The 27,660-nt window shown below is 36.9% G+C and overlaps 1 protein-coding gene across 1 annotated transcript; it reads right to left on the bottom strand.

Annotated features, from left to right (window-relative positions):
- Positions 1-385: 385 nt before the first annotated feature.
- On the bottom strand, positions 386-24,213 carry LOC126690034 (phosphatidylinositol 4-kinase beta 1-like). The gene is made up of 20 exons (XM_050385176.1): positions 21,933-24,213; positions 19,111-19,657; positions 18,830-18,882; positions 18,654-18,711; positions 18,289-18,569; positions 14,071-14,175; positions 13,902-13,950; positions 12,458-12,590; positions 11,819-12,338; positions 10,655-10,735; positions 10,442-10,561; positions 9,857-9,926; positions 7,125-7,222; positions 6,936-7,040; positions 5,024-5,077; positions 2,445-2,588; positions 2,249-2,302; positions 2,065-2,139; positions 1,470-1,553; positions 386-1,389 (listed from the first exon to the last, which is right to left on the bottom strand). Exons 1-20 carry the CDS (start codon positions 23,787-23,789, stop codon positions 1,288-1,290), a joined length of 4,590 nt encoding a protein of 1,529 aa, XP_050241133.1. The 5' UTR covers positions 23,790-24,213; the 3' UTR covers positions 386-1,287.
- Between the last annotated feature and the right edge of the window lie 3,447 nt (positions 24,214-27,660).

The following is a 27,660-nucleotide window of genomic DNA, read 5'->3' as shown; positions in this document are numbered from 1 at the left end:
AAAATCTTTAAAACCCTGCTCTTAAACATAATGTATATAACCATCCCACTCAGGCTACAGTTTATACCACCTTTTTCAAATGTTCTTCTCACACAGTCCGGGCAACTTCTACTGTAATTTCAGGTACAAAACAGATTTCTGTTCATAGCCTAATATCAATTTTTGAATGAGTTGCGTTCTCCAGGGCCAAAAAAAGAAAAAAAAAAAAAGAAAACCCTCTGCTCTACCCATATAACAGTTTTTTTGGCCCCCTTGCATCTGTCACTGAGTCTGTGTCACTTGCTAAACCTCCATCCACAATGCACAATCCCATAGGAAACAGCGCACCTGGGCTGGTAATAGCAACAAGATTTTATAAAAGTGTCCCTTTGGATTTCAGCAACAATTAAAAAACACGTCAAAAATTATATTTACAAAAAATAATCTTGTACATACATGCGCACAGCTTTTGCTCATTGCCACTCATAAAGGGACACAAAAACTGATGAAATCAGTGCCACAAATTTCTTTTATATTTGAAGAGTTTCAACCGAACAAATTTCACTGTAGAAGACAACTGGATCAATTATACATGATTCAATCATATACCATCTTAGAAGAACTTTTCTTGTAACTTCATGATGAAATGACAGAAGAATAACAACTCCAGGAAGACAGATACTAGCAAATAGTGGCGCCCAAAAAGGAACAGCAGGTCACCTATCAAATGCTGAATCTTGTCTACGCTCTTATCAGAAGAATATAACTTCAGATGGAAATGAAGTTGTAAAGAACCCAAACAAGTTGGATGCTTCCGAACACTTGGTGCAAAATCTGTAGCAATCAAAATCTCACCCAGCAAACATGGTCTCTGTAGCTATTTCATGTCTGATCTGTTTTCTCCAGTGGAGTCATCCTGTACAGTGTGTGCTCCCCGACGTGGGTAGGAGGGCTATACATCTCCAAACAAGTTAAATTGCCCACCAGCCAGCAGAGTTCCATATTACATGAAACAAGGGGAAAAAAATAAAAATAAAAAATAAAAAAGCCTGCTGAAGTAAAATCTGCATGCTTAACTTCTGAGAAAGAATTTCTGCCGATACAGTTACAAATCTCTTGCATTGAGAAAAAGCATGCCATAAATTGCTACCCCATACTCCTTTCTGCCTCCAATAAAACTCCAAAGCCATCCGACAGCGGCCAAATGTCCTCAAATCACACAGTGACTGAAATTCAATTTTATTTGAAGTGCCTAAACTGGGCTGGCTTTGTCAAATGGAACATCCATGTAATCAATTAGATTCAATTTCACAATATTCCGTTCAAAACCCTCTGATAATAATCATACTGCCTTGTCCGCCATGCATCTAAGCTGCTGCTTATTAGCGAAAGCACCAATGACACACATTGCTGCACAAAAGATACCAATATGAAAACAATAGCAACGAAATGTTGTACAGTTAAGAAGGGTAATCAGATTAAAATCAAACCTCTTCTGTTAAACTTAAATGGTATCGTTTTCTTAAGTTCTGTATTGTCCGAGGACCACCTTTAAAGCAGGGGAAACCAGAGTCCTGATCCATACATAGAAGAATAGGAGCTTAGTAAACCAGGCATCATCAATACAGACACTTATAGTAAGTTATCTACACCCTCTATCTCACCATGTGCATGATCACACGATTCACACCACATGCACCAACCCACCCACTTACATGCACACAGGTATATGAAGTGTAATCTAAAGTTGGCCAACAAAATGAATCAGAGCATTCCAATTTGAGGTGGCCTTCAAATTTATAAGTTAAATGGTATTGTTTCCATGCCATTATCCGTACACAAGTCCTTGAAAACCTTAGATGTCTGAGTTGTGTCCAAACCAGACATGGAGAATGGTGGTGAAACTAGGGTGCAGGCCAAAGGAGAGTTTCAACCTGACCATCCACAAAACTACTATACCCACCAGAGGATTGTACACTTCATTAAATGCAAGCCCTTAGGCCCATAAATCACATAGACTAGGTTTGTAAAACAAAAGTAAATATTAGATGATATTGGGGTGCAGAAAGCTAAAATTGGTTTTACCTGCAACATCTCAACAAGAAGAATAATGCGCTCAGCATGCTTACGACAAGTAAGAAAGCCTTGAATGCATAAAACCTGAATTTGAAGGGCAAAGACCATAAGTGAAATATAACCCTAAAAAATTTGACAAGCTGATTTGAAGACTTCTAAAAAAACAAACCCAAAAGTTTTTTTTTTTCAGAACCTTAAAATAATCAAAGAACTCGCTTGGAACTCCCTCAGCATCAGAATCCATGACCTAGAACAATCACAAGATTCCAATCACTTCAGAATTAAAAGATAAATTTATAATAAATCAAGATAGTAATAATAAGCCCAACAAAGATTGTTACGAAAAACATAAGGAAAAAAATGTACGTCTCGCAACACCAACACCTAACCTCAAGAAGTTCACGTGTTAATTTAAAAGGTGCACTCTCAAAATTGACGCCTCCAGGTGAATTGGAAAGCATGAAGCCAAAATCAATATGTATGATATGACCTTCTTCATCCAATAAGAGGTTGCCATTGTGCCGATCCTTCACCTGGACATGGTCTAATGAGAAGCAGATACAAAACAAGCCACTTAAACAGGCATATGCTATAGAAATTCCTTCACTGTAACCTAATAAGTTTCAAACCAAGAGGATGGATGCACAAGCACATTAAGTGCAAATAGAGACATTTTGCTGGTGATCATCTGTTTATGGAACCACTTCTGCATGGCATTATTTGGTCCAAAATAATCGATTGTTATTTGACCAGTTGGTCATCAGTGTCAAACAGAGTTGTATGTAAAAGGTATGTACAATTACAGATACTGCTGTTCACTCTCAAGATGCAAGCTACTTGTTACAAGACTCATAAAAGAATAAAACTTATTCATGGCAATTCAGTACCATCCAAAGAATTACAACTGACTAGTCTACCAATAAGAAATAAATGAGAAAAATACGTAATAAAAAATGTTATAAGAAATTTTCATGAACAGAAGAGAAATTCAATGGAAAACCTAAAAACACAAAGACACATCTGACATCTTAGAAAGGGTAAATTATGTCTAACTATTGGTAGAAGTTACTTCAGCATTTCCTTTATTTAAGGAGTTAAGTGTAATGGCAATTTGTGAAAATTTGTATTCTAAATTTCTTCCTGACCCACATTTTACTAAGATCCAATTGTAAACCTTAGGATTGACAATATCAATGTGAAGCCTCAAAAATCAATAGATATACAACATCATAGTTCTGTATCACATTTTCTCCACCAAAGCAGACAACTCTCTCTCATGTAAGAAAAGTCTATCTATAACAGGATCATATCATTAATACATTCAAAGTGCTGTATTAACTTTCCATTTCCCATTTGGCTCAAGTTCAAGTTGTAGTTTCAGATTTAGTATATTAAAATTTGCATCTCCCTTATTTCACTTACAATGTCTCCTACCATACTTGTTCCTATTATCTTAGTCTAATCTCTCACAAAACTTCCGCTTCCTCTCCCTAAACGAGAGACATGCATTTGTTGCTGGTTGGCTCATTTTTTGAGTCTTCTATTTCTTTTGCCATGCTTCACCCCTTCAATCTCTGATTATTCTTTCCCCACTTATCCCTGGCCATTGGTTATGCAACTGAGCCCTTGATCATGAAGGTAGGCAAGATGGCAATGGGCAAATGTGATTGTCTTGTCAAGTTTTGGAGCTTTGGCTGACAAATCGCCATTTGACCTCCACTAAATCATTTATCACATTGTTAAAAACCTTTCCAACCCCTACATATCATCCTTCTAGTACAATCACCAACCCACAGACTGCAGTTGCTCTTCCCTTCAAACACGACCATGTATAAGTACTGACCCCAACCATTACTGCATTTTGGATTAGAAAAGATTTGCCTAATTCCCTCAAATTTCTGATGAAAAATTGTTTCAAGGGCATAACAATTAAATCTGAAAGTGTTGAACGAAGCCGAAGTGCTCCTTCTTGCTCTAGCAGCATGTGATGCATAATTCTTTCCCCCTTTTTGATAATTGCAAGCCCATAAGCCTTACCTCCTTCTAAGACTATTTTGAACAATTTAGATTTGATTTAAATTATTTTTTTGCCTCCCATGGGTTCTGATTAATTGCTGTCCCCACCAGTTGGCCTCCTAGTTTTGCAATCAATAAAATTGCCGAGGAGGTCCAGTCCTACACACAGAATTTAAACCCACAAGTTGACACTCCATGGAGGGGAGGAGGTGCTATTTGAGCTGGCTCGATAGGTTGAAACCAAAAGAATATATATGATATAATACCTATTAGGGGTTTTTGCCCATTATACCCTGAGCAAACCAGTGTAGGGTAAAATAACAAGACTTATAGGCTAAAAATCAATGCATTAGCAATTTAGCATAGATATGATGTATACAATATAAATCAATCCCTTAGTTTAAGCAAACAAAAAAAACGTGGGGGAATTATAGTTTTATATTTAAGTAGAAAATTTTTAAAATAGACAATAAGCTATAATTCCTTACAAACAACATCCAAAGGGATCAATTATCTAATATGTTTCTTTTCTAAAAGCAACTAAAAAACAATTTGATAAGTAATAAAAAAATTTATTGATATGAAGACTACTTCATGTAATAAAAATCATATCTTAAACACTACGGTCCCTCCAAATCATTGAAAATAATTTACTTATCAAAATAAATAGCTTCATAATCTATTAATTGCATTGCAGTGGAAAAGCTATCTCCTCACACCGCATTATTTAAGAAGAGTTTATTACATGTAAACAAAGCATAAATAGCAACTGTCACAAATAGTATTGTAAGTTCACAATGCAGAAGAGACCTACATAAAACCTCCAACATCAGTATCCTAATTCATGACACATCATTTCAATTTGAGAATGCTACTCTGAACAACTCCCACATGAGCATCCTACTTATGTGGGGTATGCGTGTGTGTGTGTGAGAGAGAGAGAGAACAATACCTGCAGAAGGTAGCACACAAGGGAATATCCAGCCATACTCTCAACAAAATTCCTCTGCAGAAAAAAAAAATGGAATGATATAATCTTTAACTGAAAATAAAAATTCAATTCTACTTCTTCATCCTTCAAAATAAAGTTTTTTTGTATAGAGTAATAATGAGCTAAATGAGTCAATCAAATGAGGAATCAAAAAAATTCATCCAAAAATAAAGCTTTCCAGGATGCTCCCTCTTTCTTTCTTTTTTGGACAAGTAAAAGAAAATTACTACAAAACACCAAAAATCATGAGTGCAACCAAGTGTTGGTATTTTGCAAGAGAAAAAGCCAGAAAATTGTTTTAAATGACATTTTGCAAGCCAATGTTGTTAAAAGCGAGCTTAAAACTCAAAGCTTGAAGCCCCAAGGTCTCAGCACTTCTCTTGGCCAAAAAAAAGGCTCTTTTAATGAAGTGCGCTTTTTTATTTTATTGCTAAAAAAGATATTGATCATCAAAATTAATTGCACTGAATAACATGGACTAATGATTTATTATACAACCACTATTCTTAAGGTGCTGCACTACACAAACAATTTTTTTTTTTTTTTTTAACACTTTACATCAGAAGATACAAAAAAGATTAATTTCCCATTCTTGTGCTTGTCTTCGACTTTTAGAAATATTTTGATTGAACCATTCAACCATATACATCATTTGATCACAACTATCATGGTTATGTATTTGATAAAGTACAAGAGAATTATATAAATTGCAAGGCTTAAACTTTCTACAACTAGATTTTTATGATATTTTCCATTGATAATTGTTTTCAATTTACTACATAAAAAGTTTAAGAATTGAAATAAGTTAAGTAAAATTTGAATAAACATTATAATTTTTTTTTAATAGGTAATAAGACTTTTATTGAGAAAAAATTGAACATCATGTTCACGATGGTGAACACTTTGAACAAGAAAACAAATACAAAAAGATCAAGAGCTAAAGCAAATAGAAACTAAAAAATTAGATACAGCAGTACAGTTCATACACCCCCAAACACGAGCCCAAAGAAAAAAAGTATGAAAAAGGAGACAAGTTATACAATTGCACTTACCTAATAGGTAAAAAATATACAAATTTTGAGTTTTTATATATATTTTTATTATATGTTACAAATATTTTTATTAAATGTTGTTAGATATTAAATTTGAAAATTGTGTGCTTTACTTCAATCAAGCGTGCACTTGCATTTCGCACTTAGCCTCCAAGAGGCCTATGCGCTTAAGTGCGCTTGATGCTTTTACCAACACTGGCTCAACATACCCTATCACCCTCAAACATATAGTTATCTGCTCTAATCACTTCTCAACATCAAAAGAAAAAAGTCCAGTGCCCCATGCTAAAAGACTCCTACATTCCTTATATCTCCATTTCCTGCCTTCTAACAAAAACAACACCAGTAAGGTATCCCTATTTTACATACATACGTGTATATAACTCTCTCTCTCTCTCTCCACTTCCAGCCTTCCACCAAAAATAACACCAATAAGGTATAATTCGTTCATATACATACTTGCGCATATAAGTATAAATGCGTGTCTGTACACATTCACATACACCTCTCTCTCTCTCTAACTACCTCTTTTTTTAGAAAATATTATAATAAAAAAATCCTAATTTAAGTAATTCTTTCTTTTCTTTTTTTAAAGATATATCACATCTGCACCATAACTATACTACCAACAAAACTTCTAAGCAAAAGGAGGGAAGGGCAGGACTTCATTCAAGTCAATATTAAGCCCATTTACAGCCTAACTTTGTTTTAGTACTGATACACCCCCTCATGTTAAAAAGCTCTTAAAACATGGGAATGAGTAAATTTCCTAAAGATAACACCACCTGAAGGATACCTATATAATTACAACTGTAAATTACCTGGGCAAGCTTAAAACTCGGAGAATTTTCTTCATACTTGGCGATGAAAAATTCACGCAAACTCGTGATGTCAGGATATCTACTCTTTATAGAATGAAGTGAAGCCTAAAAATAGCAAAGACATTAATTTGGAGATAGCCTGGAACTTAAATTGCAATTCACTTAAAAAGCATGAATGTACAGGATTACCGTATCTGGAATAGTCTCAATCAGAGCTGTGTAAGAAGAAGTAACTAGAACTTCATAAGGTCTCAACCAGAGAGGGAGACCAGCTTCTTGGAATATATCTGGCATCAAAATCCAATGATTACAAGCTTCAACTAACTGGTAAAACAATGAGAGAAAAAACCACAACCAGCCTTGGTCCCAAAATTTTGGGGTCGGCCATAGATCCTTAATAGACTAGCCAAGGTCAGCCACATGTACAAAACGATGACAGAAACAGTTTTTTACTATAAATCAGATAAGCGTGATAGTACAAGACCCAGCAAACTATGTGGTATTAGAGAGTCAAATTTAGATACAGCTTGTTCATTATGTTGACTTATTGAGTCATAGGCATTTGTGTTAATGTACTGTCAACAGAAGAAAGTAAAATGCACTTTTGGGTGCATTTGGTCACAATTAAGGGTCAACAGTTGCATAAAATGAATAGTTGCTTGCAATAAACAAGATAAAGGGGCTTAGAGATGCCATAAGTAATAGTAGAATCATTCAGACACTAATGCAATCGGAGGTTAGCTATGTGTAGACTGGCAATTATTAGAAAAAGCATATGTTAGGTTATTAATCACAATTCACAACACTATAGAACTAACATGAACTGGACACATTTTCTCATAGAATGAAAAGTGTTATCAATTTTCTACTAAGGAAACAAATGAAGAGAAGAAAAGCAGAAGGGGGTTTCATTTTATCTGGGGAACATTGATTACACAGACAGCACATTTCACAGACACTAACATTAATACATACATTTTTCATTTTCTTTCCTTTTTCCTTTACTCTTTGCTTTTAAAAGACTCTTTTTTATTTTGAAGGAGGGGGGGGGGGGGGGGGGGGGGGGGGGGGGGGGGGGGGGGGGGGGGGGGGGGGGGGGGGGGGGGGGGGGGGGGGGGGGGGGGGGGGGGGGGGGGGGGGGGGGGGGGGGGGGGGTTGAATAATTGAGCCTATGGATTTCCCCAACATTTGGTAATCCTCCCATATCTCATAAACTCCTCCCGCAATTGGTCAGCGGTATCTAAGAGACTTTACCAACTAGGAAAAGCTACAACTTTCAAATAAACCCTACGCTAGAGGTACTTCTGCTATACCTAATAACCAACATAGCCAAAATAACATGCCTGGGAATTAAAGTACAGAACAACTTGTATTCAAAAGGAAAGTAACAATCCACCTTTAAGACTAATATTGCAAATTCTTTATTTATTTATTTTAAACAAGGAAGAAACGTCAGACTGCTAGCAATGCAAACTGTAGTAATATGACTAGCATACCCACTTTAATAAACTCAACCCAAACTAATCACACCATGACACAGACATTCACAGTTCTGAGAACCAAAAACTTTTAATTGAAGGAACATCAATTAGACCATGCAAATAAAAATAATTAAATCTAATAAAGATTCTCCCATTGACTCAAAGGCCTTGTATCTATTTTTGATAAGCAAATACAGTTCACACACCCATATGTGATTGACCCCATTCGCCATCCATTGTTTGATGAAAGGAGATGCCCTTTGGTGCAAACTTCAAAACTATTGGCCTCAAGGGCAACAAATTATAGGCTCAAGAGTATCACATCTCCATCCAACCATAAGGGTCCATTTGGTTGGAGAGATTTTAGGAAAGACGGAAAAAATGGGAGAAAAAGTTATTTCTGTGGGTGTTTGGTTAGAGAGAGGAGAGGATGGAATATTGGTGGGGTCCGGTCGCTTTCTCCCCAGGCCCACCAAAAACCAATCTCTCCAATTTGGAGAGAAAATGGGAGAGAAAAGAAGGCTTTATTGCAAAGGACAATTTTGCCCCCTTTTCACATTGAGTTTCACTTCCAGCCAACCTTTCTCTTCTTCTTCTTTTTTTTCTTCTTCTTCTTTTGTCCAGCCTTGCTTCTATCCTATTATAGTTAACTTTAACTTCTTTTTTCCTTTTTTTTTTTCGTCTTTGTCAACCAAAATCTACGTGAGCAAATTACCAACATTTTTTTTCCTTTTACCAATGTTCTCCACAATTCATTTGGGATTTTTTTTTAATATTTATTTTAACCAATTTAATTAATCACATTATATATATATATATATAAAGAGAAATAAGTTAAATAAAGTAATAATTATATTGTGTCACTGTCATAATGTGTCCAATTATTTCTTATATACTATGTAATTGGGGCATAAGAGTATATTCATACAAACTACATTTTTGCATCCTCTTGCTTTTCTCAACCAAATAAATGAGTTTTTCATCTCTCCACTTTTTCATCCTCCCAACCAAATACATATGATAGAAAACTAAATCTCTTCTATCCTCCCACCTTTCGATCCCTTCCCCATTTTCTCTCCTCCCACTTTTCCATCCCTCCAACCAAACAAATCCTAAATGAAATGGCAAACATTGAGCACCATGTTTTTCCAGTCATTATACAAAGCAACAATGTCACCCAAAAAAATCTAATTCTTACATTATTTTAGCACACATTTTAATTTGACTTGCAGAAGCAATATGCAATTCCATATTTTAATGGTATATCTTACTTGAACTCAATAAACAACAGATTAAAAAAAAAACTACAGATATAAAGAACAACGGTTCTAAGAGGACTAACCAGATAAAGATGGAATCAAGTAACAAGACAAAGACCTACACATAAGATGAAATTATATATATATATATATATATAATAATTAAAGAAAGGACGCCTACCATAAAAGTGCGAAATAAGTTGCACGGCAAGATGCTCTTGCCTACAATCATCACCACTCTTCACAATAACCTAAGTGAAAAGCAAGAAAAAGAAATTGTCATTAGTGTCAAAGGCAGTATAATGACCACCACAGGACATATAGAACATATATACAGAGTCCAAGACATGACAGCTATACAGTAACAGACATGAAACCAAACACCGCAACCGTCATGAATTAAAAATGACATACAGCCAAAAGGCAGACACAAGAAAACTTTCCACATGTCCAACAACCGCTGATTCTCCTAATAATGCTGAACATACTGAAGCAAGAATCAAACACATACACAAGGGGTAGTAGTTTTAGATAATTTACTGTAACAAGAGGTAGTAGTTTTGTAACTTTTTCAAAATAATCAACATCCAACAGCAAAGAAGGTACATTGTTTTGGTGACAATTTTGTTCACCCCCCCCCCCCCCCCCCCAGGTAATAAAATCCATAGGTGAAGACCTTTTTTTTAAAAATCAATTTTCTAGTTAACATTGCTCAAAATCACTACATCCGCTTTTGTTTTTTTAAGGTTTAATAAACAGAACTTACAGAGCGCAAATCCCAACCAGGTAAATTTCCATGAACTGAAGCTCTGCGTATCCTTTCTTTTTTTACCTCCCAAAGTTCACCAGATAAGGCATCACTGGCCTTGGGAGAACTCCCATTAAACTGTTGAGCAATTTGGAAAATGTTAGATATAAGATTCTAAATTTCCACACTAAAACAGAGTGTACAAAATAATCAATTATCATAAGTGCTCACCCTTGGTTGTGCATCTGTTGAATCTTGACCAGCTCCTTTGAGAGGGAGCCCAGGTGGTGCTTCTCCTTTGGCTGCAGCAGCCTGCAGAAAAGTTCAAAATCCATTAACATCTAAAAATATACTAGCATGAAAGAGACATAGAAGGAAACTAATTTCAAGAAATAAAGGCCCAATCATTCACCAACAAGAATATTACCCTTTATTGAACTTGAAATTTTAACAGCATGACAACTTTAAACAGCACAAATTCACACATATGAGCATCTTATTATAACTAGCATATTTATGTATTAAATGTCTATTTTTTTTCTTTTTTTAATGATTGATAGAAATACAGCTATCATTTCAAGTACTGGAACTATCTTGTTTTTCCAAATCACACTTGTTACCAATCAGTGCATAATTTTTGCATCCAAATTGACTTCAACATAAACTTTGTCCCCAAGGCAACCATATAAGAAAAATGGATCCATCTATTCTACAAACAAGATTCTAATTGATGCAAAGTTAGATTTTCTTATATCACAAATATGAACTTTGGTCTATATAAAAAGCAATCAAAATATTGTCTGAGAGCATGTCATTACACATCTGAGGCATCAGACCTTAACAGAAAAACCCACGCATCATTGGTGTATCATAAACATACTAAATCCACCTAGCTAAAGAGCATCCAGATCATAATCCATGAAAGAAATTTTCATAAAAATTTCAAACCTATGAAATTCAGGGAAGATTCTGTATATATTTCCCATAGAACATGCCCAAAAAATTGTTTCCCAAGTCTAAAAGCTTCAACTAAGGGAACCCTGAGACCCCCAACCCCAAAAGCCACAAAGTCCTGACTGGCTGACCTTAAGCCCTACCTCTTGTTTAACACTTGCAATAAAAAAAGATGATCAGTAATCATTCAACCAGTGGCCTGTGTTGTACTAAACAGTTAGATGAACTAATAAAAGATGACATTCACTATAAAATTACTAATTGGAGTAAACAAAATCAACTGATAGAACACTTTCTTTTTGTAATAAGAAATTCATATAAAGAAATCAGCATGGGGGAGTGCAAGCAAAGTATGCATTAACTGACATCAATAGATCGAAGTAACACTACAAAGATGGTGACTAATGCAACATTTGTAAGAACGCTAAGTGAAGGGCCCACCTTTACTGCCTCTATAGCTACTGTACTTGGAACACGGCGGTGTTCCTTCCGACGTGGTGGTCCTTGATCCTCAATGTCTTCCATTCTAACTCCTGGATCTGCTGTCAGCACTACCCTTACCCACTCCAAATCACTATTATGTGCTGCTCTTGATGTATGAGTTACAGATTCATCACATTGACAACTACTTGACAAAATACTGGCAGAAGCTGAAGTACACTGCAGACTAGCACAATGGATGCCACTGTGTTCAATGCTCTGTAACTGGATGGGCGATCGCTTCTCTAAAGTAAGACTCACATTAATAAACTTCGTTTTTGCATCTGACTTATGCGTCATTGCCTGATCAATTGCTTGAGCAGTTGACCTTGACATTCTATCATTACTATTACGATAAGCCTCCTGGGCAGTCCACAATGGATAAGCCCAAGGAGGTGGCTTTGGCAATAATGCATCTCCATTTGCTAGAGGAATTCCCGCTCTAGAAAGCTTTTGTGAACCAGATGTGTCCTTTGTATTGCTAAAACAAGTTTTGAAAAGGAAACAAAGAATGAAACAGTTAAAATCTCTTCATTAACGCTTCTTGTTCTAGTAACCATAAAAATTAGTAACTATTGTAATTCATTTAGATTTTGTAACCTCGGCACTTCACTTTTCAAAACTTCAACGCATATCAGATAAGGTGCCTTTTCCCTAGAATTCAAAAGAACAGCTTCATCTTCAGGTATATGAAGCACACGATACATCCCCTTTCCCATTGGGAAGCAAACTCCTAAAAAATATAAATCAGTATTATTCAACTAAGACATAAAAGCTATATAACAAATACCCCAGCTAACGGAAAACATATATCAATGGTGCTCTAGAAAAAGTGTAGGGTGAAGGCCTTTCGTTTGGATAAATAAAGCACAGGGTGAAGGCCTATTAGTTAAAGCAGAAAGGATATCAAGAACAAGCAGTGACAAAATAACTCCAATCTTTGATACAAAATTTTCTATGCATGTGGGTATTAAGGGTCCGTTTGGAAATAGCTTATTTAACTAAAACTGAAAACTTTTTGCTGAAAGTACTGTAAATAAAGCTAAAAGTTAGTTGAAATAGTATAGTGGGACCCATGAATAGTATCAAAAAGTGCAATGGAACCCATGAATAGTAGCAAAAATAAGTAAAATAGTAAAAGAAGCTGCATAATATAAGCTTATCCCAAACGCAACCTAATATAACAAACCCCATGAAAGAACATGAAGAAAAAAACAACACACAGCTTGCTAAAGGCCAATTTTTTTGTTAGCAAGCCTCAACCTTGAGAAAAAATTTGCCTCTTCAGTTTAAGACCATAGTAATAAGAAAAATATATTCCTGCACCCTTGGCCTTGTTAGTTTAGATCGCAGTCAAGCAACTAGAGAAGAAATTGTATGTTCACCTGGGACCTCGGAAAGCAGGGAGTTGCTAACATTTAAGTGAAACAGCCGACGGACATAACAACAGTTGCATTATCAAAAAAAGTGCCTTCAAAAACATCAGCTTATTAAAAAGCAGAATCCCATCATCTTTTTCCCCCCAATAGTAATAAGGACATTAGAAGTTTCTACCCCTCAAAAATTAGACCCGAGTATATATTCATTGAAGTAACATTATATATCAATCTGAAGAAAGATGCATTGTATATCCACAAGTTAACACACCAAACACTTCTGCATATGCTTTAATAAGAATAAAGAAACCTTCTAAAGTTGCCCCTTTCTGAAATGTCTTAGACTTGTTTCCAAACGGGCATTCCCAACATCTTCAGAAAATGGAATAGAGAAACAGAAACTATATGCAGAACATACTTTTCTCAAAATTATTGTCATTTTCATAAGTTAAGATTTATGCGAACTTTTACATTAAAAAAGCACATTTTTAGAAACACACCCCTGTTCCTAAAACACCTAACTTGGCATTTTCATCAGAGATTTTCAGACCAGTATATAGAAAATAATATGCCACTAGTTAAATAATTGCACATAGCAAAATACTCAAAAGCACCATATCTCTAGATGAGCATCCCAGAACTCAAATCTACAGTGATTAAAGAAGTACCTCCACTATTGTGAGCCTCAGCCACATGCATATTCATATCTGTGAGAGACTAGAAACACATAAATGACAAACACAATAAATGTATTAGAAAAATATTCAAGCAACATATATGTATGCATTTATGTATTGTAAGTAATCTGGACAAAGCATAAAAAAAAACATAGCCAACCTCACGGAGAGCACTTTTGCGATCTTCAATTGGAAATACATCAACCAAGCCATATGATGTCTCACATAATGAATGCACGAAGTCCAATGACTCATGAGGACACTTCTGCCAAATTAAGAGAATGGCAAATCAATTAATCAATGTGTGTGCAAGTAAGCATCTCTCTAACAAACCACTTAGGTCAACCCACGGTTCTCTCAACAAACTAAATCAAGGAAAATGTCACCATATCAAAACCTTTCATCCATGATCCTCATCATGTTATCTACATATCAATTAAATTTAAGGGGGGAAAACTAACTGGCAAGTATAATTGGCAAAACATTTCATGACTGACTGCAGTTCTGCCTAAGTTACTTCGCTGATAAATTAATCTAATCATCTTCTAAGGATCGCAAACAGGCGCTCCTAAACAAGAGGCTATAGGGAGTAGCTAAGAGAGAGCAAGCTAATGGATAAACTTCATCTTGCTAATCGGGACATAGTTTGTTCCCTATTAAATCTGGAGGGTTAGGTATTTGGAAGCTTGGCATTTTAATCAAGCTTCCATGGGGAAATGGTTATGGTTGCTCCACTATGGGCAGGGATTCTCTTTGGAGAAGGGTTGGGGGGGGACTAAAATACAAAGAGATGAGGGGTCACTGGCATTCAGTGGAGGTCACAGGAGCTCATGGGGTGTACATGTGGAAACATGTGAGAGGCGGGTGGGAGAGATTTTTGAAGCATACAAGATTTTTGTTGAGAATGGAGTGGGATTTTTTTTTTCTTTTATTAAATCTTTTCATGATATTTGGTGTGATGATATGCCTTTGAAGTCTTTTTTTCCTCAATTTAATTTGCATTGCAGTGAATAAAGGTACTACCATATATGGGAACATATGTAGAGGGTTTTTCCCTTTTTTTTTTTGGATAACTTAGTTTTGGCCCTACTATATGTTTGATTGAGGTGAAAAGGGGAAGGATGGAAAAAGGAGGAAGAAAAATGGACAGCAAAAGGGGCTTTTCTCCTGTTTAGTTAGAGAGAAAAGAGGATGGAAAATAGTAAGGTCGGGGATTTTCCACCCAGGCCAACCATTCTTTTTCTCTACAAATTGAGGAAAAAAGGGTAGAGAAAATGGCCATGAACGTGAAATTATAACATTATCCCTATTATCCTATTGTTTTTTTTTTTTTTTTTTTTGGATAAGTAAGAAGAGAATATTATTAATAAAAGAGTAGCAAGAAAAACACAAAGGGTTTACGGTAGTGAACAAAGGAAAAAAGAACTAAAAAGACAGGAGCAGCCCCTAATCTATTCTAATTTAATTTCCATAAGGGTATAATAGTAATTTAATTTTTTTCCCCTTCTACTTTTTCATCCTCTCTACCAAACACACATCATGGAAAACTAAAATATCATCTATCTTCCCACTTTTTTATCCTCCCAACCAAATAGAGCCTAAAAGGAAGAGGGAAAGGAAGATTCAAACTAGTGACCTCCCTTTTAAAAGGTGTAGTCCCCAGCCTCTTAAATCACTGATTATCCCAAAAGCTTAAGCTTAAAATTTTGGGACAATCAATAATTTGACGTGTTATCAGAGCAAGAGATCCTGAGTTCTATCACTCAACCTCCTCCTATTTAGAATGTTATAATCTCAGGTGTTGGGCTCCACTTATTAAGAGGGAGTTTAGGCCCACATGTGAAGGGGAGTATTGAAACTATGGTTAAATAAGTAAATTCACTATTTTCTAACAGCTTACGCTTTTGGGACAATCAGTAATTTGACATAGTATCAATGTAAGAGGTCCTAGGTTCAATCCCTTGTCACCACCTCACCTCCCATTTAAATTTCCACGTGTTAAGCCCCCACTCAATGGCAGCTCCGGTGGCCCATGTGAAGGGGGGTGTTAGATTAAATAAAGAAATTCACCATCTCCCAATAGTTTAAGCTTTTGAAACAATCAATAATTTAACACAACCAATTAATTATCTACTCCTTGGGGATTAGAATCCGTGGAAAAACTCTTGGTGTCAATGTCCTCTCATGCTTTGCAAGATTGCGAGTTAGAATATGTCTGAGAAATTCTTTTAAGGTCCTTTATAAGACCCAAATAACTGGGAGACATAGGGAGAAAATGGGTTTGTCATTATCCATGAACAGGAAGTCTAATGTCAAATCATACTATTGGTGTTAAAGGGGGATACTAAATCAGATTTTCTAGGAAGGCATAATGTCAAATCATACTATTGGTGTTAAAGGGGGATACTAAATCAGATTTTCTAGGAAGGCAAATATGTACAGTAGACTCCAAGGAAGGTAGCTTTCTTTGTTTGACCATCAATTCATGCTATAATCTTGACTATGGATAACCTTCATAGACACGGCATTACCATGTTAATAAGTTGTATGTGTAAGTCTACTGGGGAGACAATCAATCTTTTTTTACATTATGTCATAGTTAGGGAGCATTGGTCAGTAGTTTTTGCCTTGTTTGGAGTTCATTGAATAATGCCAAGCTTGGTGAAGGATCTTTTAGCATGTTGGGAAAAGAGGAGTGAAGAAACATCAGAATTCCACGTATGGAATGCTATTCCATTACGCTTTATGTGGAGTTTATGGATGAAACAGAACTCTAGGACATTCAAAAAAGTGGAGACTTCAGAGCCTAACTTGAGTTTTTTTTTTTTTTTGATATCTTTGTTTGAATGGCTAAAGGATATTGGGAGTCTAGAGTGTACTTCTTTTATGATCATCTAGAGCTATGAAATTTTAGATGTTACTCCTTTGGTGGGCACCTGGATAGTCCTAGTATACTAGAGATGTACTCATTTTTAATAAAATTTTACCACTTATCATGAGAGAGACAGACCTTAGTTAGAGGCTAACTAGGTTTTTACAAAATTGTTATTGGTACTCTATATGCATGAATACAAGATCCTGTATGTTGAATAGTCAAGATGAGTAGTAGGATCCTACTTTTAACACCAGAATCAGAAGCCCCAGTAATTTTAAGTGTTGACACCAAAACTGAGGATGGAAATTCAGTGTGTAAAGGAGGCAGCTCACCCTCAGATAACTCAATCGTGGCACCATTGGATGATCAAGAAATGTTGTCCGACTAAGTTGTACGTGCTAGTTGCACCTACGACCCATTCCGGTTAGTGAAGAAGTTTTATGTTTTCTTTTGGTTCCCCTCGAAAGAAAAAAAAAAATTATGAAGAAAAGTAAATCAAACAGTAATGAATGAACTACTTTGCTAAGGTTTGCACTTTGATGTGTTAAACTCCTCACTTGTTATTGTGAACATTTGATATAAAACATCGCCTCATCGGATTACATTATTTTTCGGAAGTTGCCATTGATCTATTATTTATTTAAAGTTCACTTTGAAGTATGAAGCATTTTATAAGGCAAGCTTTCATCACTTAATCTTTCCATATATATGAAATTTGTCTTGTAAAATTAGAATCTAGCTTCAACTATAAAGGAAATTGTATGTCTCAAGGCCCTGGCCCCCGAGACCTGCCAATTGACTAGAATGTAACCCATCTTACATCTTGGTGGAGTGGGTCAGTACATTCAACAGCTTAGAATTTGACCCCCTTCTTGTTTTTAATATGCTGATCTTAGACCTTTCAAATGTTTTTTTAAATGTTTTTAGGACTAGTGATAGAGGAGTCCCAGGATATGCAAACGAACCTGAATCTTACGAGTGATTTGAGTTGTAGCCTTGCTAAGATGGTTCGTACTTTGTCAGAGGATCAGAGGTTGTGGACGAGGTTCGCTTGTTTGGGACAATTTTTTCGGCGAAAGAGAGAAATTCAATTCTGGGCGTCAAGAGAAAAGGTGAAGACCCTAATCTGTGGGGCTTGGGCTTATTGATGTTTTAAAATTACTGGGGCTTCTGATTCCGTTCAATCCAAATAGCCCACATTAAACAACCTGGAACCAAATCCCCAATATCAGAGCTATGCCTCCCCAGCCAATGATACCAGCAAAATAATAAGCCCACAACTGAACCTGGCATGACCCATTCAATCCCAAACAACTGAAGCATATATATCCACAAAGCATGAGCTATTGGACAAAACAATAACAGGTGATCCACAGATTCCACGTTGCTACAACACAAACAACAACGATTTGCCAAAGGGCGACCACCAAACATAAGATTATCCAAAGTTAGAATCTGACCATGGGCTGCTGTCCACATAAAAAAAGCCACCCTTTTAGGAACCTTAACTTTCCAAATTCCTTTCCAAGGGAAAGTGGAAGGAGCTACATTCCGAATCTTATGATAAAAGGACCGAGTATCAAACTTCCCACTGCCATTAAGATCCCAACAAAGCCTGTCACACCCTCCATCCCTAGGAAGACGGGTTTGGATGAAATTAAGAAAGGAGTAGGAAGCCGCCAACTCCCAATCATTAAAGTCCCTGTGAAAACTTAAGCTCCACACTCTGTCATTATCACCCACTGGAGGGCTTAACACCTCAGAAATACAAGCCTCCTTATTAGCTGAACACAAAAATAATTGAGGATAAATAATTTTGAGAGGAACATCACCAGTCCACTAATAATGCCAAAAAAGAATACAAGAACCATCCCCCACTGCAAAAGAGACATGCTTAGCAAAAATTTCCCACCCTTCACTAAAACTCTGCCATAACCCACAACCATGAGCCCTACTACAAGCTCCAGTGCTCCAACCCCCTATTCCTTCCCCATATTTCATGGCAATGACCCCACGCCACAGATGCGAGGTTTCATGGCCATACCTCCAAAGCCATTTCCCTAATAGGGCCTGTATAAGGCACCAGCTTCCGAATACCTAAACCACCCAATTCACACGGTAAGCAAACCTTTTCCCAAGCCATCAATAGATATTTGAAACACTCAATTGATGAACCCCACAAAAAGTTCCTTTAAATGCTTTCCAATCTAGACGCCACAACTTTAGGGATAGTAAAAAGGGAGAGGTAATACGTCGGGAGACTTGCAAGGGTACTCTTTAGCAAGGTAAGTCTACCACCCTTTGACAAATAAAGCCACTTCCAACCTGAAAGCTTCTTTTCCATTCTCTCAAGGATTGGATTCCAAATAGAGGCTGTTTTGTACAAAGTACCCAATGGCATACCCAAGTAAATCATAAGCAAACTGTCCACCCTGCACTGAAGGATATTAGCCAAAGGCTGAATGTTACACCCAATAGGGACAATTTCACTTTTCCCTACTTTCACCTTCAAACCGATAAAAACTTGAAAACAAGTCAAAACCAGCCTAATAGAAAGAATCTGCTCTCTAGAGGCATCACAGAAAAAAATGGTATCATCAGCAAATAGAAGGTGAGAAACACGGATACCAGTAGAATTAACAGGGCCCACATGAAAAACCTGAATGAAACCCCCTTCCTCAGTTTTCTTCAGAATACGACTTAAAACCTCCATGATCAACAGAAAAAGAAGGGGAGACAAAGGATCGCATTGTCTGAGACCTCTAAAGCTACCAAAGAAACCAGCAAGAGATCCATTAACCAGAACCGAGAAGCGAACAGTAGAGACACAAGTCTTTAGCCATCTCCTCCATCTATCTCCAAAGCCCATCCTCTCCAACAGATAAAACAAAGCATCCCAACATGATCATAAGCTTTCTCAATGTCTAACTTACACACCACCCCCGGAGTACGACATTTCAGTCTACTGTCTAAACATTCATTAGCAATAAGCACTAAATCCAAAATCTGTCTGCCACCAACAAAAGAATTTTGTGATTCCAAAATAAGTTTATCCATCACCCGCCTCAATCTGTTAGCTAAAACCTTAGACAACAGCTTATACACACTGCCCACTAGGCTAATAGGCCTAAAATCTTTGATATTTAAAGCATTATTTTTTTTTTTGGGAATCAGAGAAAGGAAAGAAGCATTCAGAGACCATTCAAACCCTATACCTTGTGGACTTATCCCTTGAAGGGGCTTCGTTTACTTGGTTTAGATTTGGGGTCAGTTTGTATGTCAAGAATTGATAGAACCTTGGCATCGGTGGATTGGGTAGATCACTTTGGAAACGTGTCTCAAAGGGTACTCCCTCGTGTAGTTTCTGATCATTGCCCTCTTTTGGTGGTGGTGGTGGGTAATGTCAATAAAGGTCGGAGTGCCTTTAAGTTCGAGAATATGTGGTTGAAAGAAGAGGGTTTTGTAGAGAGGGTTCAACAATGGTGGAATGGGTATTGCTTTTCGGGTTCTCCTAGTTTCATTTTGGCCCGTAAATTAAAAGCTCTTAAAGAGGACTTGAAAAAGTGGAATAAGGAGGATTTTGGGGAACTGGCCTTTAGGAAGAAATGTCTTTTATCTGAATTGCAGGGTTTGGATGCTAGGGAGGAATTGTCTGGTCTTTCTCAGGATAATCAAACTCGTCATATTCAGATTAAAGGTAAGATTGCTCACCTTGCCTCTTTGGAGGAGATTTCTTGGAGACAAAAGTCCCGGATTTTATTTGTGAAGGAGGGGGACAATAATACTCACTTCTTTCATCGTGTTGCTAATTCCCATAGAAGAACTAATCATATTCGAGGTATAGAGGTGGATGGTGTCCTTTATGAGGATGAGGAAGAGGTGCGGTCTAAGGCGGTCGATTTTTATCAGAGTTTGTACACTGAGTCAGATACTTGGCGCCCTTCTATGGATGGTTTAGAGTTTGCTAGAATTGAGGAGGATGCGCAACTTGAATTAGAGAGGGATTTTTCTAAGGAGGAAGTGGTAAAGGTTCTTCATGAGATGAATGGTGATAAAGCCCCAAGTCTTGACGGTTTCACTATGGCTTTTTTTCAAAAATGCTGGAGTGCAGTGGAAATAGATGTCATGGCTACTCTAAATATCCTCTCTCACTTTTTTATAAGTAATCAAATTTCATTGAAAAATAGGAAATACCTATTCTCTCTGTCCCTATATTATTATTATTTTTTTTTTTGATTGGCACCAGGTGTCCAGAGCAAAGCCCTGACTAATCCTAGGGTGCACATGCCGTCGGCAAGGAGTTTCTAGCAAGTGCACGCATGGCTGCTCGAACCCAAGACGTCCGGGTTTCACGGCTCGTCCTAGTGTTGATATATTAGTTGAATATTATCAACACCACCTTATAATAGTCCTTAATACATTCATTTGGTCGAACTTCAAACAAACATGAGCTAAAAGATATTGAACACATTTTTTGGCATAATACAAGCTTATGTTTATGATACCATATCCTTTTCAAGAAATAGCTACAGTTTAAAACTTTTGCCCTTTTTTTTCATTTTATTTATTTACTACCATCCCTATTCCATTCCTACAGCTATCAATTGCATTGTAACAGATTTGAGTCTCATAATCCTATCTGCATTTTACAATTCACAAATTTTCTTGTAGACAAACTTACTACACTCCCACTAATCATTTGCTAAGCCAACTCAAACTCAACTACTTGGATCATTACCATATTTCAAGTTGCAAATCTAAGCCTACTTTCTAGTGCTAAATTATTTATCCCGGCTAAGACATGACATTCAAGAGTCAATGTGCCAACGCAAACCAAAAATGAATAAATAAACCAACAATGGCAGATGGAAATTTGAAAGGTGGCAACTGCAATGTACACAGTATGTTGCTAGTAGAACAACCTTCCCATTGGGGACATCTACAAAACTAGCAAATTTACATTCTGCAATTACTTTCATGATCTATTCTGAAACTTTATTAATAGCCTGGCCTGAAAATTGGAAAAATGTGTCAAAAACTAGAGTACATGTGATAATACTAGCTTTCATATACTACACACACAATAGAAAGTATAATTGGGAATTCCACATGAATTGAAGAACCTAGTAGACTGCACACAAACATTAAAGAGTGTCAATCATCAAATGTTCAGATAACATTCTACAACTACAGAATCTGATAAAACCAAAAAGGGAAACATATCTTCTATTCTGATGCCAAAACATAATTTGGAAAGATAAGAGTGCTGGAAAGTGAAGGTCATGCTTACAAATTAACAAAAACAAAACCAATTCTAAACTGACCTCTTTGTGCTTCTTTGAACCAAACAGCTCCGAGTCCTCAACTGAACGGTCACGATCCCTAAACAACTTGCGGAAAAAATTCTCAGTTCCTGGACTACTTTCAAACAAGCTACCGACGTTGTTGTTTTCATTTGCTGCAGTACTTTTGGAATCTTCTGGGTGCACACGAAACACTCTTCGGAACAATGAAAAGTCAGAAGGCTCATCTTCCTCAGCATTTGCACTCCCCTCATCAGTTTTATCATGTGCATCTTTCTTGTCATCAAATTTATCTTTAAAGAATTTCCGGAAAAACCCTTCTTTTTCATCATCATCGACTGATTTTGAACTTTTCTCTTCAGAATTCGCCGTATCTTCATCTTTCTTGTCCTCAGATTTATCTTTAAATAGTTTCCGGAAGAAGCCCTCTTTTTCATCATCATCAACAGATCTTGAACTTTTCTCTTCGGAGTTCACCATATCTTCATCTTTCTTTTCCTTATCTTTAAATAGTTTCCGGAAAAACCCCTCTTTTTCATCATCTTCAACAGATTTTGAAGATTTTTCTTCAGAGTTGACCATATCTTCATCCTCCTTCCTCTCACTCCCGTCCTTCTTGTCCTCAGACTTATCTTTGAAAAGCTTACGAAAGAATCCTTCTTTTTCATCATCTTCAACTGATTTAGAAACTGATTTATCCTCAGCATCATTCTTGCTATCCCGAAACAACCTCTTAAAAAACCCGTCTGAGCTCGATGTCAAATCCTCATCCTCGCCTCTACTATCCCTCAAAAGCCTCTTAAAAAACCCATCCTTTTCAGAGTCATCATCATCCTTCTCTGAGGACTTCCTAAAAAGCAACACATCTCGAACCCTTGAGCCCCCCTCATCCTCACCTCTACTACTGTCCCTTAAAAGCCTTCTAAAGAACCCGTCCTTTTCCGACTCATCCTCGTCTTTCTCAGTGGACTTCTCAGCGGACTTCCTAAACAACAATGCATCTCGAACCTTTGGACTTGGAATAAACTTCTTCAAAATGTTGTTCTCCTCAGAAGACAAGTGACTACCATCCTCTTGCAAATTGCTTCCCGAAGAAGGGGAGAAGGATAGAGATATAGATAGAGGCTTTTGGGTGGGCGGTGAAGATGTTAGTGACAACAAGCGCTGTTTGGATGATAACAACTTATTCAAGACTTGACTTTTACTTCCAGGGCTGGAAGATGTGACAGTTAGAGGCCGAATCAAAGGAGGCCACTCACCCATCAAAGTGGCTGCAAGCTGACACTTCTCCTGAATCCTACTAATCCCTTCATTATCATCTGAATCCTCAATCTCGGCCATCAAAAACCAATGCACCTTCAAAGCAATCTTCAAGGATTTGGAGCATATATCGATCACAAACTTATCCAAAGAGGGGCTGGGCTTGTGCACCATGAGGTAACAAACTTGAAACAAATAGCTCTCGATACCGGGTAATGGCAGAGTGTACATTCTATTACAGAGGTAATCGCGAACCCCGGGGTGATCATGCTTGTACAAATAGCTAACCGCGATCCATTCGCAGAAAAACGCGGAGTCGAAGAAGCGAATGAGCCAGCCGTTCTCGCCGGACTCACTCGCCCGGTTGATTTGGGAGGTGATCGTAATCTCACGCGGAGACTCATCGGAGTCTCGTAGACTCAGTCCTAGAAGTCTCACCATTTCGTTTTTCTCAATCTACAATTATCATTTTTTTTTAAACAAAAAAAAAAAAAAAAAAACCCTAACACAACAACCACACCTCAAATCCAGAAACCCTAGGTTCCTAATACTCACAAACACATATAAAACTAATCACAAGCGAATCAGAGCAGAAACATCAAAGAAATGAAGTTTCTAGAGAGAGAGATTTGCTTACGCGGAGAGGGAGGGAGAGAGAGAGAGTCGAATCGGATTCTGGAGAGTAGAGATACGAATAGAAGAGAGGGAATTTGAAAACAGGTGGAATGAGTGAACGACGTCGTATTGGTGCTAGTTACTGCGGTGATGCAAGGTCGTCGTTGTGCTGGGCCTTTGCTTTGCTTGTTGAATTGAAAAGGGAAAGAAAGGAAGAAGGTGGTGAATAATGAATGGGGATTGGTGATATTAATTTACTTATTTCATATTTTATTTTATTTTTGTTGGGAAATTACTATTATTTACAAGTAGTAGTAGAAGCAAGCATCAGATCAGATCAGAAAGAATAAAAAGTTAAAAGGAAATAGTGAACAAAAATAAATAAATGCTGCTAACGTGCACTGACGTGGGGGTGGGGGTGGAGGTTCCTTCCTTCAATTTCCCTCCAACAAGGGAGTAAAAATGTGTAACGTAAAAGCATATTTTAGGAATTCCAATTCCCCATTGTCAAGAGATTTTAAATTTTGAATTTTTACCATCATCTTCGTCCCTCATCATTCATTCGTCAGCCTGGTTCGCTTTGTGGGCTCCGTGGGATATGTTTTTCTAATCTTCCTACTCTACTCTCTTTTCTTTTCTTTTTTATAAATCATGATAAAATTATTTGTATTTGAGTTTTTTTTTTTTATGGGTTTAAATAATATTTTTATAATGGTTCATAAAATATTTTAGATCAAATTATAATGGCACTTAAAAGAAATAACATTTTAAAATTTTATATCTAAGTTAAATAACTTACATAATTTTATTCTACTAATATCGCTCATCCAAACGAATACTTTTTTTTTTTTTTAATATGAGTGAGAGTTTAACAATTTTGTTGAATAACATTAAGAGATTACTGCATCTGCTACTAGTGCATCACTGAGAGTTAAAAAGAAGATTCTCCAACCATACCAAGTCATCTGCATGAGTCTCAAAAAATAAAAGTTAACTTATGAACAACACTATTATATAGCCACTACAAACAAAATAGGAACTTCATAAATGAGTTTGAGCATGGGGGAAATGAAAATAATTAAACGGAGGCTTAAAGGCATTGTGTCAATTGTCATTGAGGGTGCTTTGATAAGCACCATACCATCTGGTCAAAGTGTTGATTTAACTTTGACTACGATTTTTCAATTTTTTACATTTTTGTTTTTTTTAAAGATAAATAAGTGGTTTTTTATTATGATGGATTTTTTTTATTAGATTGACCCTATTGGGACATTTGTGTGTGTACCACTAGAAAGGGGCCCTTGATAAATTTGGGGTTTTTTTTTTTTTTTAAGAAAGCCTAAAACTCCACATCAATCTAAAAATGACCAATGGCTACAAATGCACTTCTTAAAGCATCCATAGCAGTAAAGTTATTTTTTTAGATATTTGGCATCACAAAAAACTATTTTATCTATTTTTACTTACTCATTTTACAAAACATCCAGCAGCAGTGGATCTATTTTAGTTTTCAACATAATAAAATAATATATCTACTACAATAAAATAATACATCCCTACTACCAAAAAAACACCACAAACGACATAATCCACAACCACTATCAACCAAGAACAACCACCCAACAACAACTAGCAATCCAAGACCACCCACAACCACTACCAAAAATCCAACAGATCTAAGCTTGATTTTCAGACCAAGAGTGTTGAGCTAGCACCCCAGACCACCATCAAACCCACCATTTGAGCTTGATCGAGAGAGAGAAGAAACAAGACCAAAAGGCACAAAACCCACCATCAAACCTAGACCACCGTCGAACCAGACCAGCCATCACTGATCACGCCATCGCCAACCCGCTGACCCATGCCATCGTCAATCACGCCATCCACGAAACCCACCAACCCACGCCATCGCCGATCACGCGAAAAGAAGAGAGAAAAGATAGCGAAGAGATAGAGAAGCAAGAGAGAGTGCTGAGACTCTGAGTCTGGCAAAAAGAAAGAGAGAAAATATAGAGAAGGAAGAGAGAGAGAGAGAGAAAGAGAATATTTTAATGGAAAAGAGAGAGAAAAGTTTTTTTTTTTTTTTTTTTTTTTTTTTTTTTTTTTTTTTTTTTTTTTTTTTTTTTTTTTTAGCTTTGGAGCTACAGTGCACAACTATAGATGGCTATGCACTATAGCCGAAGAGGTAAAAATTTTACCTATAGCTCCACTGCTGCAGAATGGTTTTTAGGTATTTGAAGTGCTAAAAATACCAATATAACTTTTTAGCACCATTGTTGTGAATGCTCTTAGAGCATCATTATTGCTCTTAAAGCATCATTATTGGTGGAGGCATATAGCTATAAGAACAAAGTTTCTCTTCAAACTAATTTGGAAAGATACCCTACAAACTCATCATATATATTTATATTGAGCATGAATTTTGAAAATCTAACAGATGAAGCGTAAGTTCGTCAGTCAGAGAAGGCAGATGGAACCAATCTTCAGCCCGGGTGATTGTATCCTCAAGATGGTCACCGGTGTGGTGCCTGCCACAAAGTCTCCAATGCCAAAGTCAATATCAAGAAGTTCGTTCAGAGAGAATAATGCAATATGACAGAGTAAGAAATATAGCTGAGTTTGTCTATGTACCTTGTGTTGGTAATGTGAAAGCTTTATAGATGTTGCCTTAGATTCTGACCATTATGGTTAATAATAGGATGTTAATGCCTTTCTTGGTAACGCCTCCTGCTTAGTAATGGGGCTTAAATGTGCTTTCAACGGTCTGCATAGTTGTTGTTGTAACCGTCCGAGGTGCTACTGACAGTATTGAATGGTCCTGATACCTTCGTCAATGATGGAGGCACTTGTTTGGGTTCATCCATGAGGATGGTCTCATCTGTAATATTGGGCTCGTTAGTAGTTGATTTCTTCAGTCCCATCAGCTGCCCCCGGATTCTGTGATCGTCTTGACATGTCATGACGACCATGGAAGGTGAAATTTATTTTATTTTATTTTTTGTTCAGAACTGTAAGCAACTCTTTGGGATTTCGCGCCGTATTAAATGCGTAGTGGCGGCTCTCCGCATGGAATGGCCACGTGGCGCTTTTTGACTGGTGGAGTTAATGCTCCGCTTCGTGGGACTATTGGGCTTCCCACTAGTTTTCAATCGTTTTGAGTCTTGATTTTTAAAACTTCTCCCCTTCTTATTTCTTTCACTTTTCTCAAAAAACTTCCAATCATTGTTCTAAGTGATTTTTTCGAACTTTCATTCTGCAACTCTTCTTCAAACTGATGTGCTGCGTATTGGTGCTTCTTTTTCTCGCCATTTGTTAAGGTACGTTTTTTCTTTCTTTCATGTTTTTACCTTTCCTTTTCATCTTATTTCAATATAGCCTCTGATTCTCTTCTTCTCTTCTTCTTTTTCCTTTTGTTTGTCTTTGATTTCTTGGGGATTTAGCTTGTGTTGTTTCCCTTTGCACTTTTTTCTGTATTTCCATGGTTAACAGCTCTGAGGTTAGGATAGTTTGCCCATCAATTTCCTTTCTTTTTGCGTGCCTAGGATGGTCTTTGGGTGTTTTCATACATTTAGAGGATTTTGTTTTTGAGGGTAATTGTTTGAGTGTTGTATTGGCCAACCTGCTGCCTTTGCTTCGCCAATCGCTTAACTAGTTCGAAGGTCTGGTGAGAGATAGAGAGGCGATGTCTGAGATTAGG

Source organism: Quercus robur, chromosome 6, assembly GCF_932294415.1.
Source record: "Quercus robur chromosome 6, dhQueRobu3.1, whole genome shotgun sequence".
In the NCBI taxonomy this organism is placed as follows: domain Eukaryota; kingdom Viridiplantae; phylum Streptophyta; class Magnoliopsida; order Fagales; family Fagaceae; genus Quercus; species Quercus robur.
This window is presented reverse-complemented; position numbering and strand designations above follow the sequence as displayed.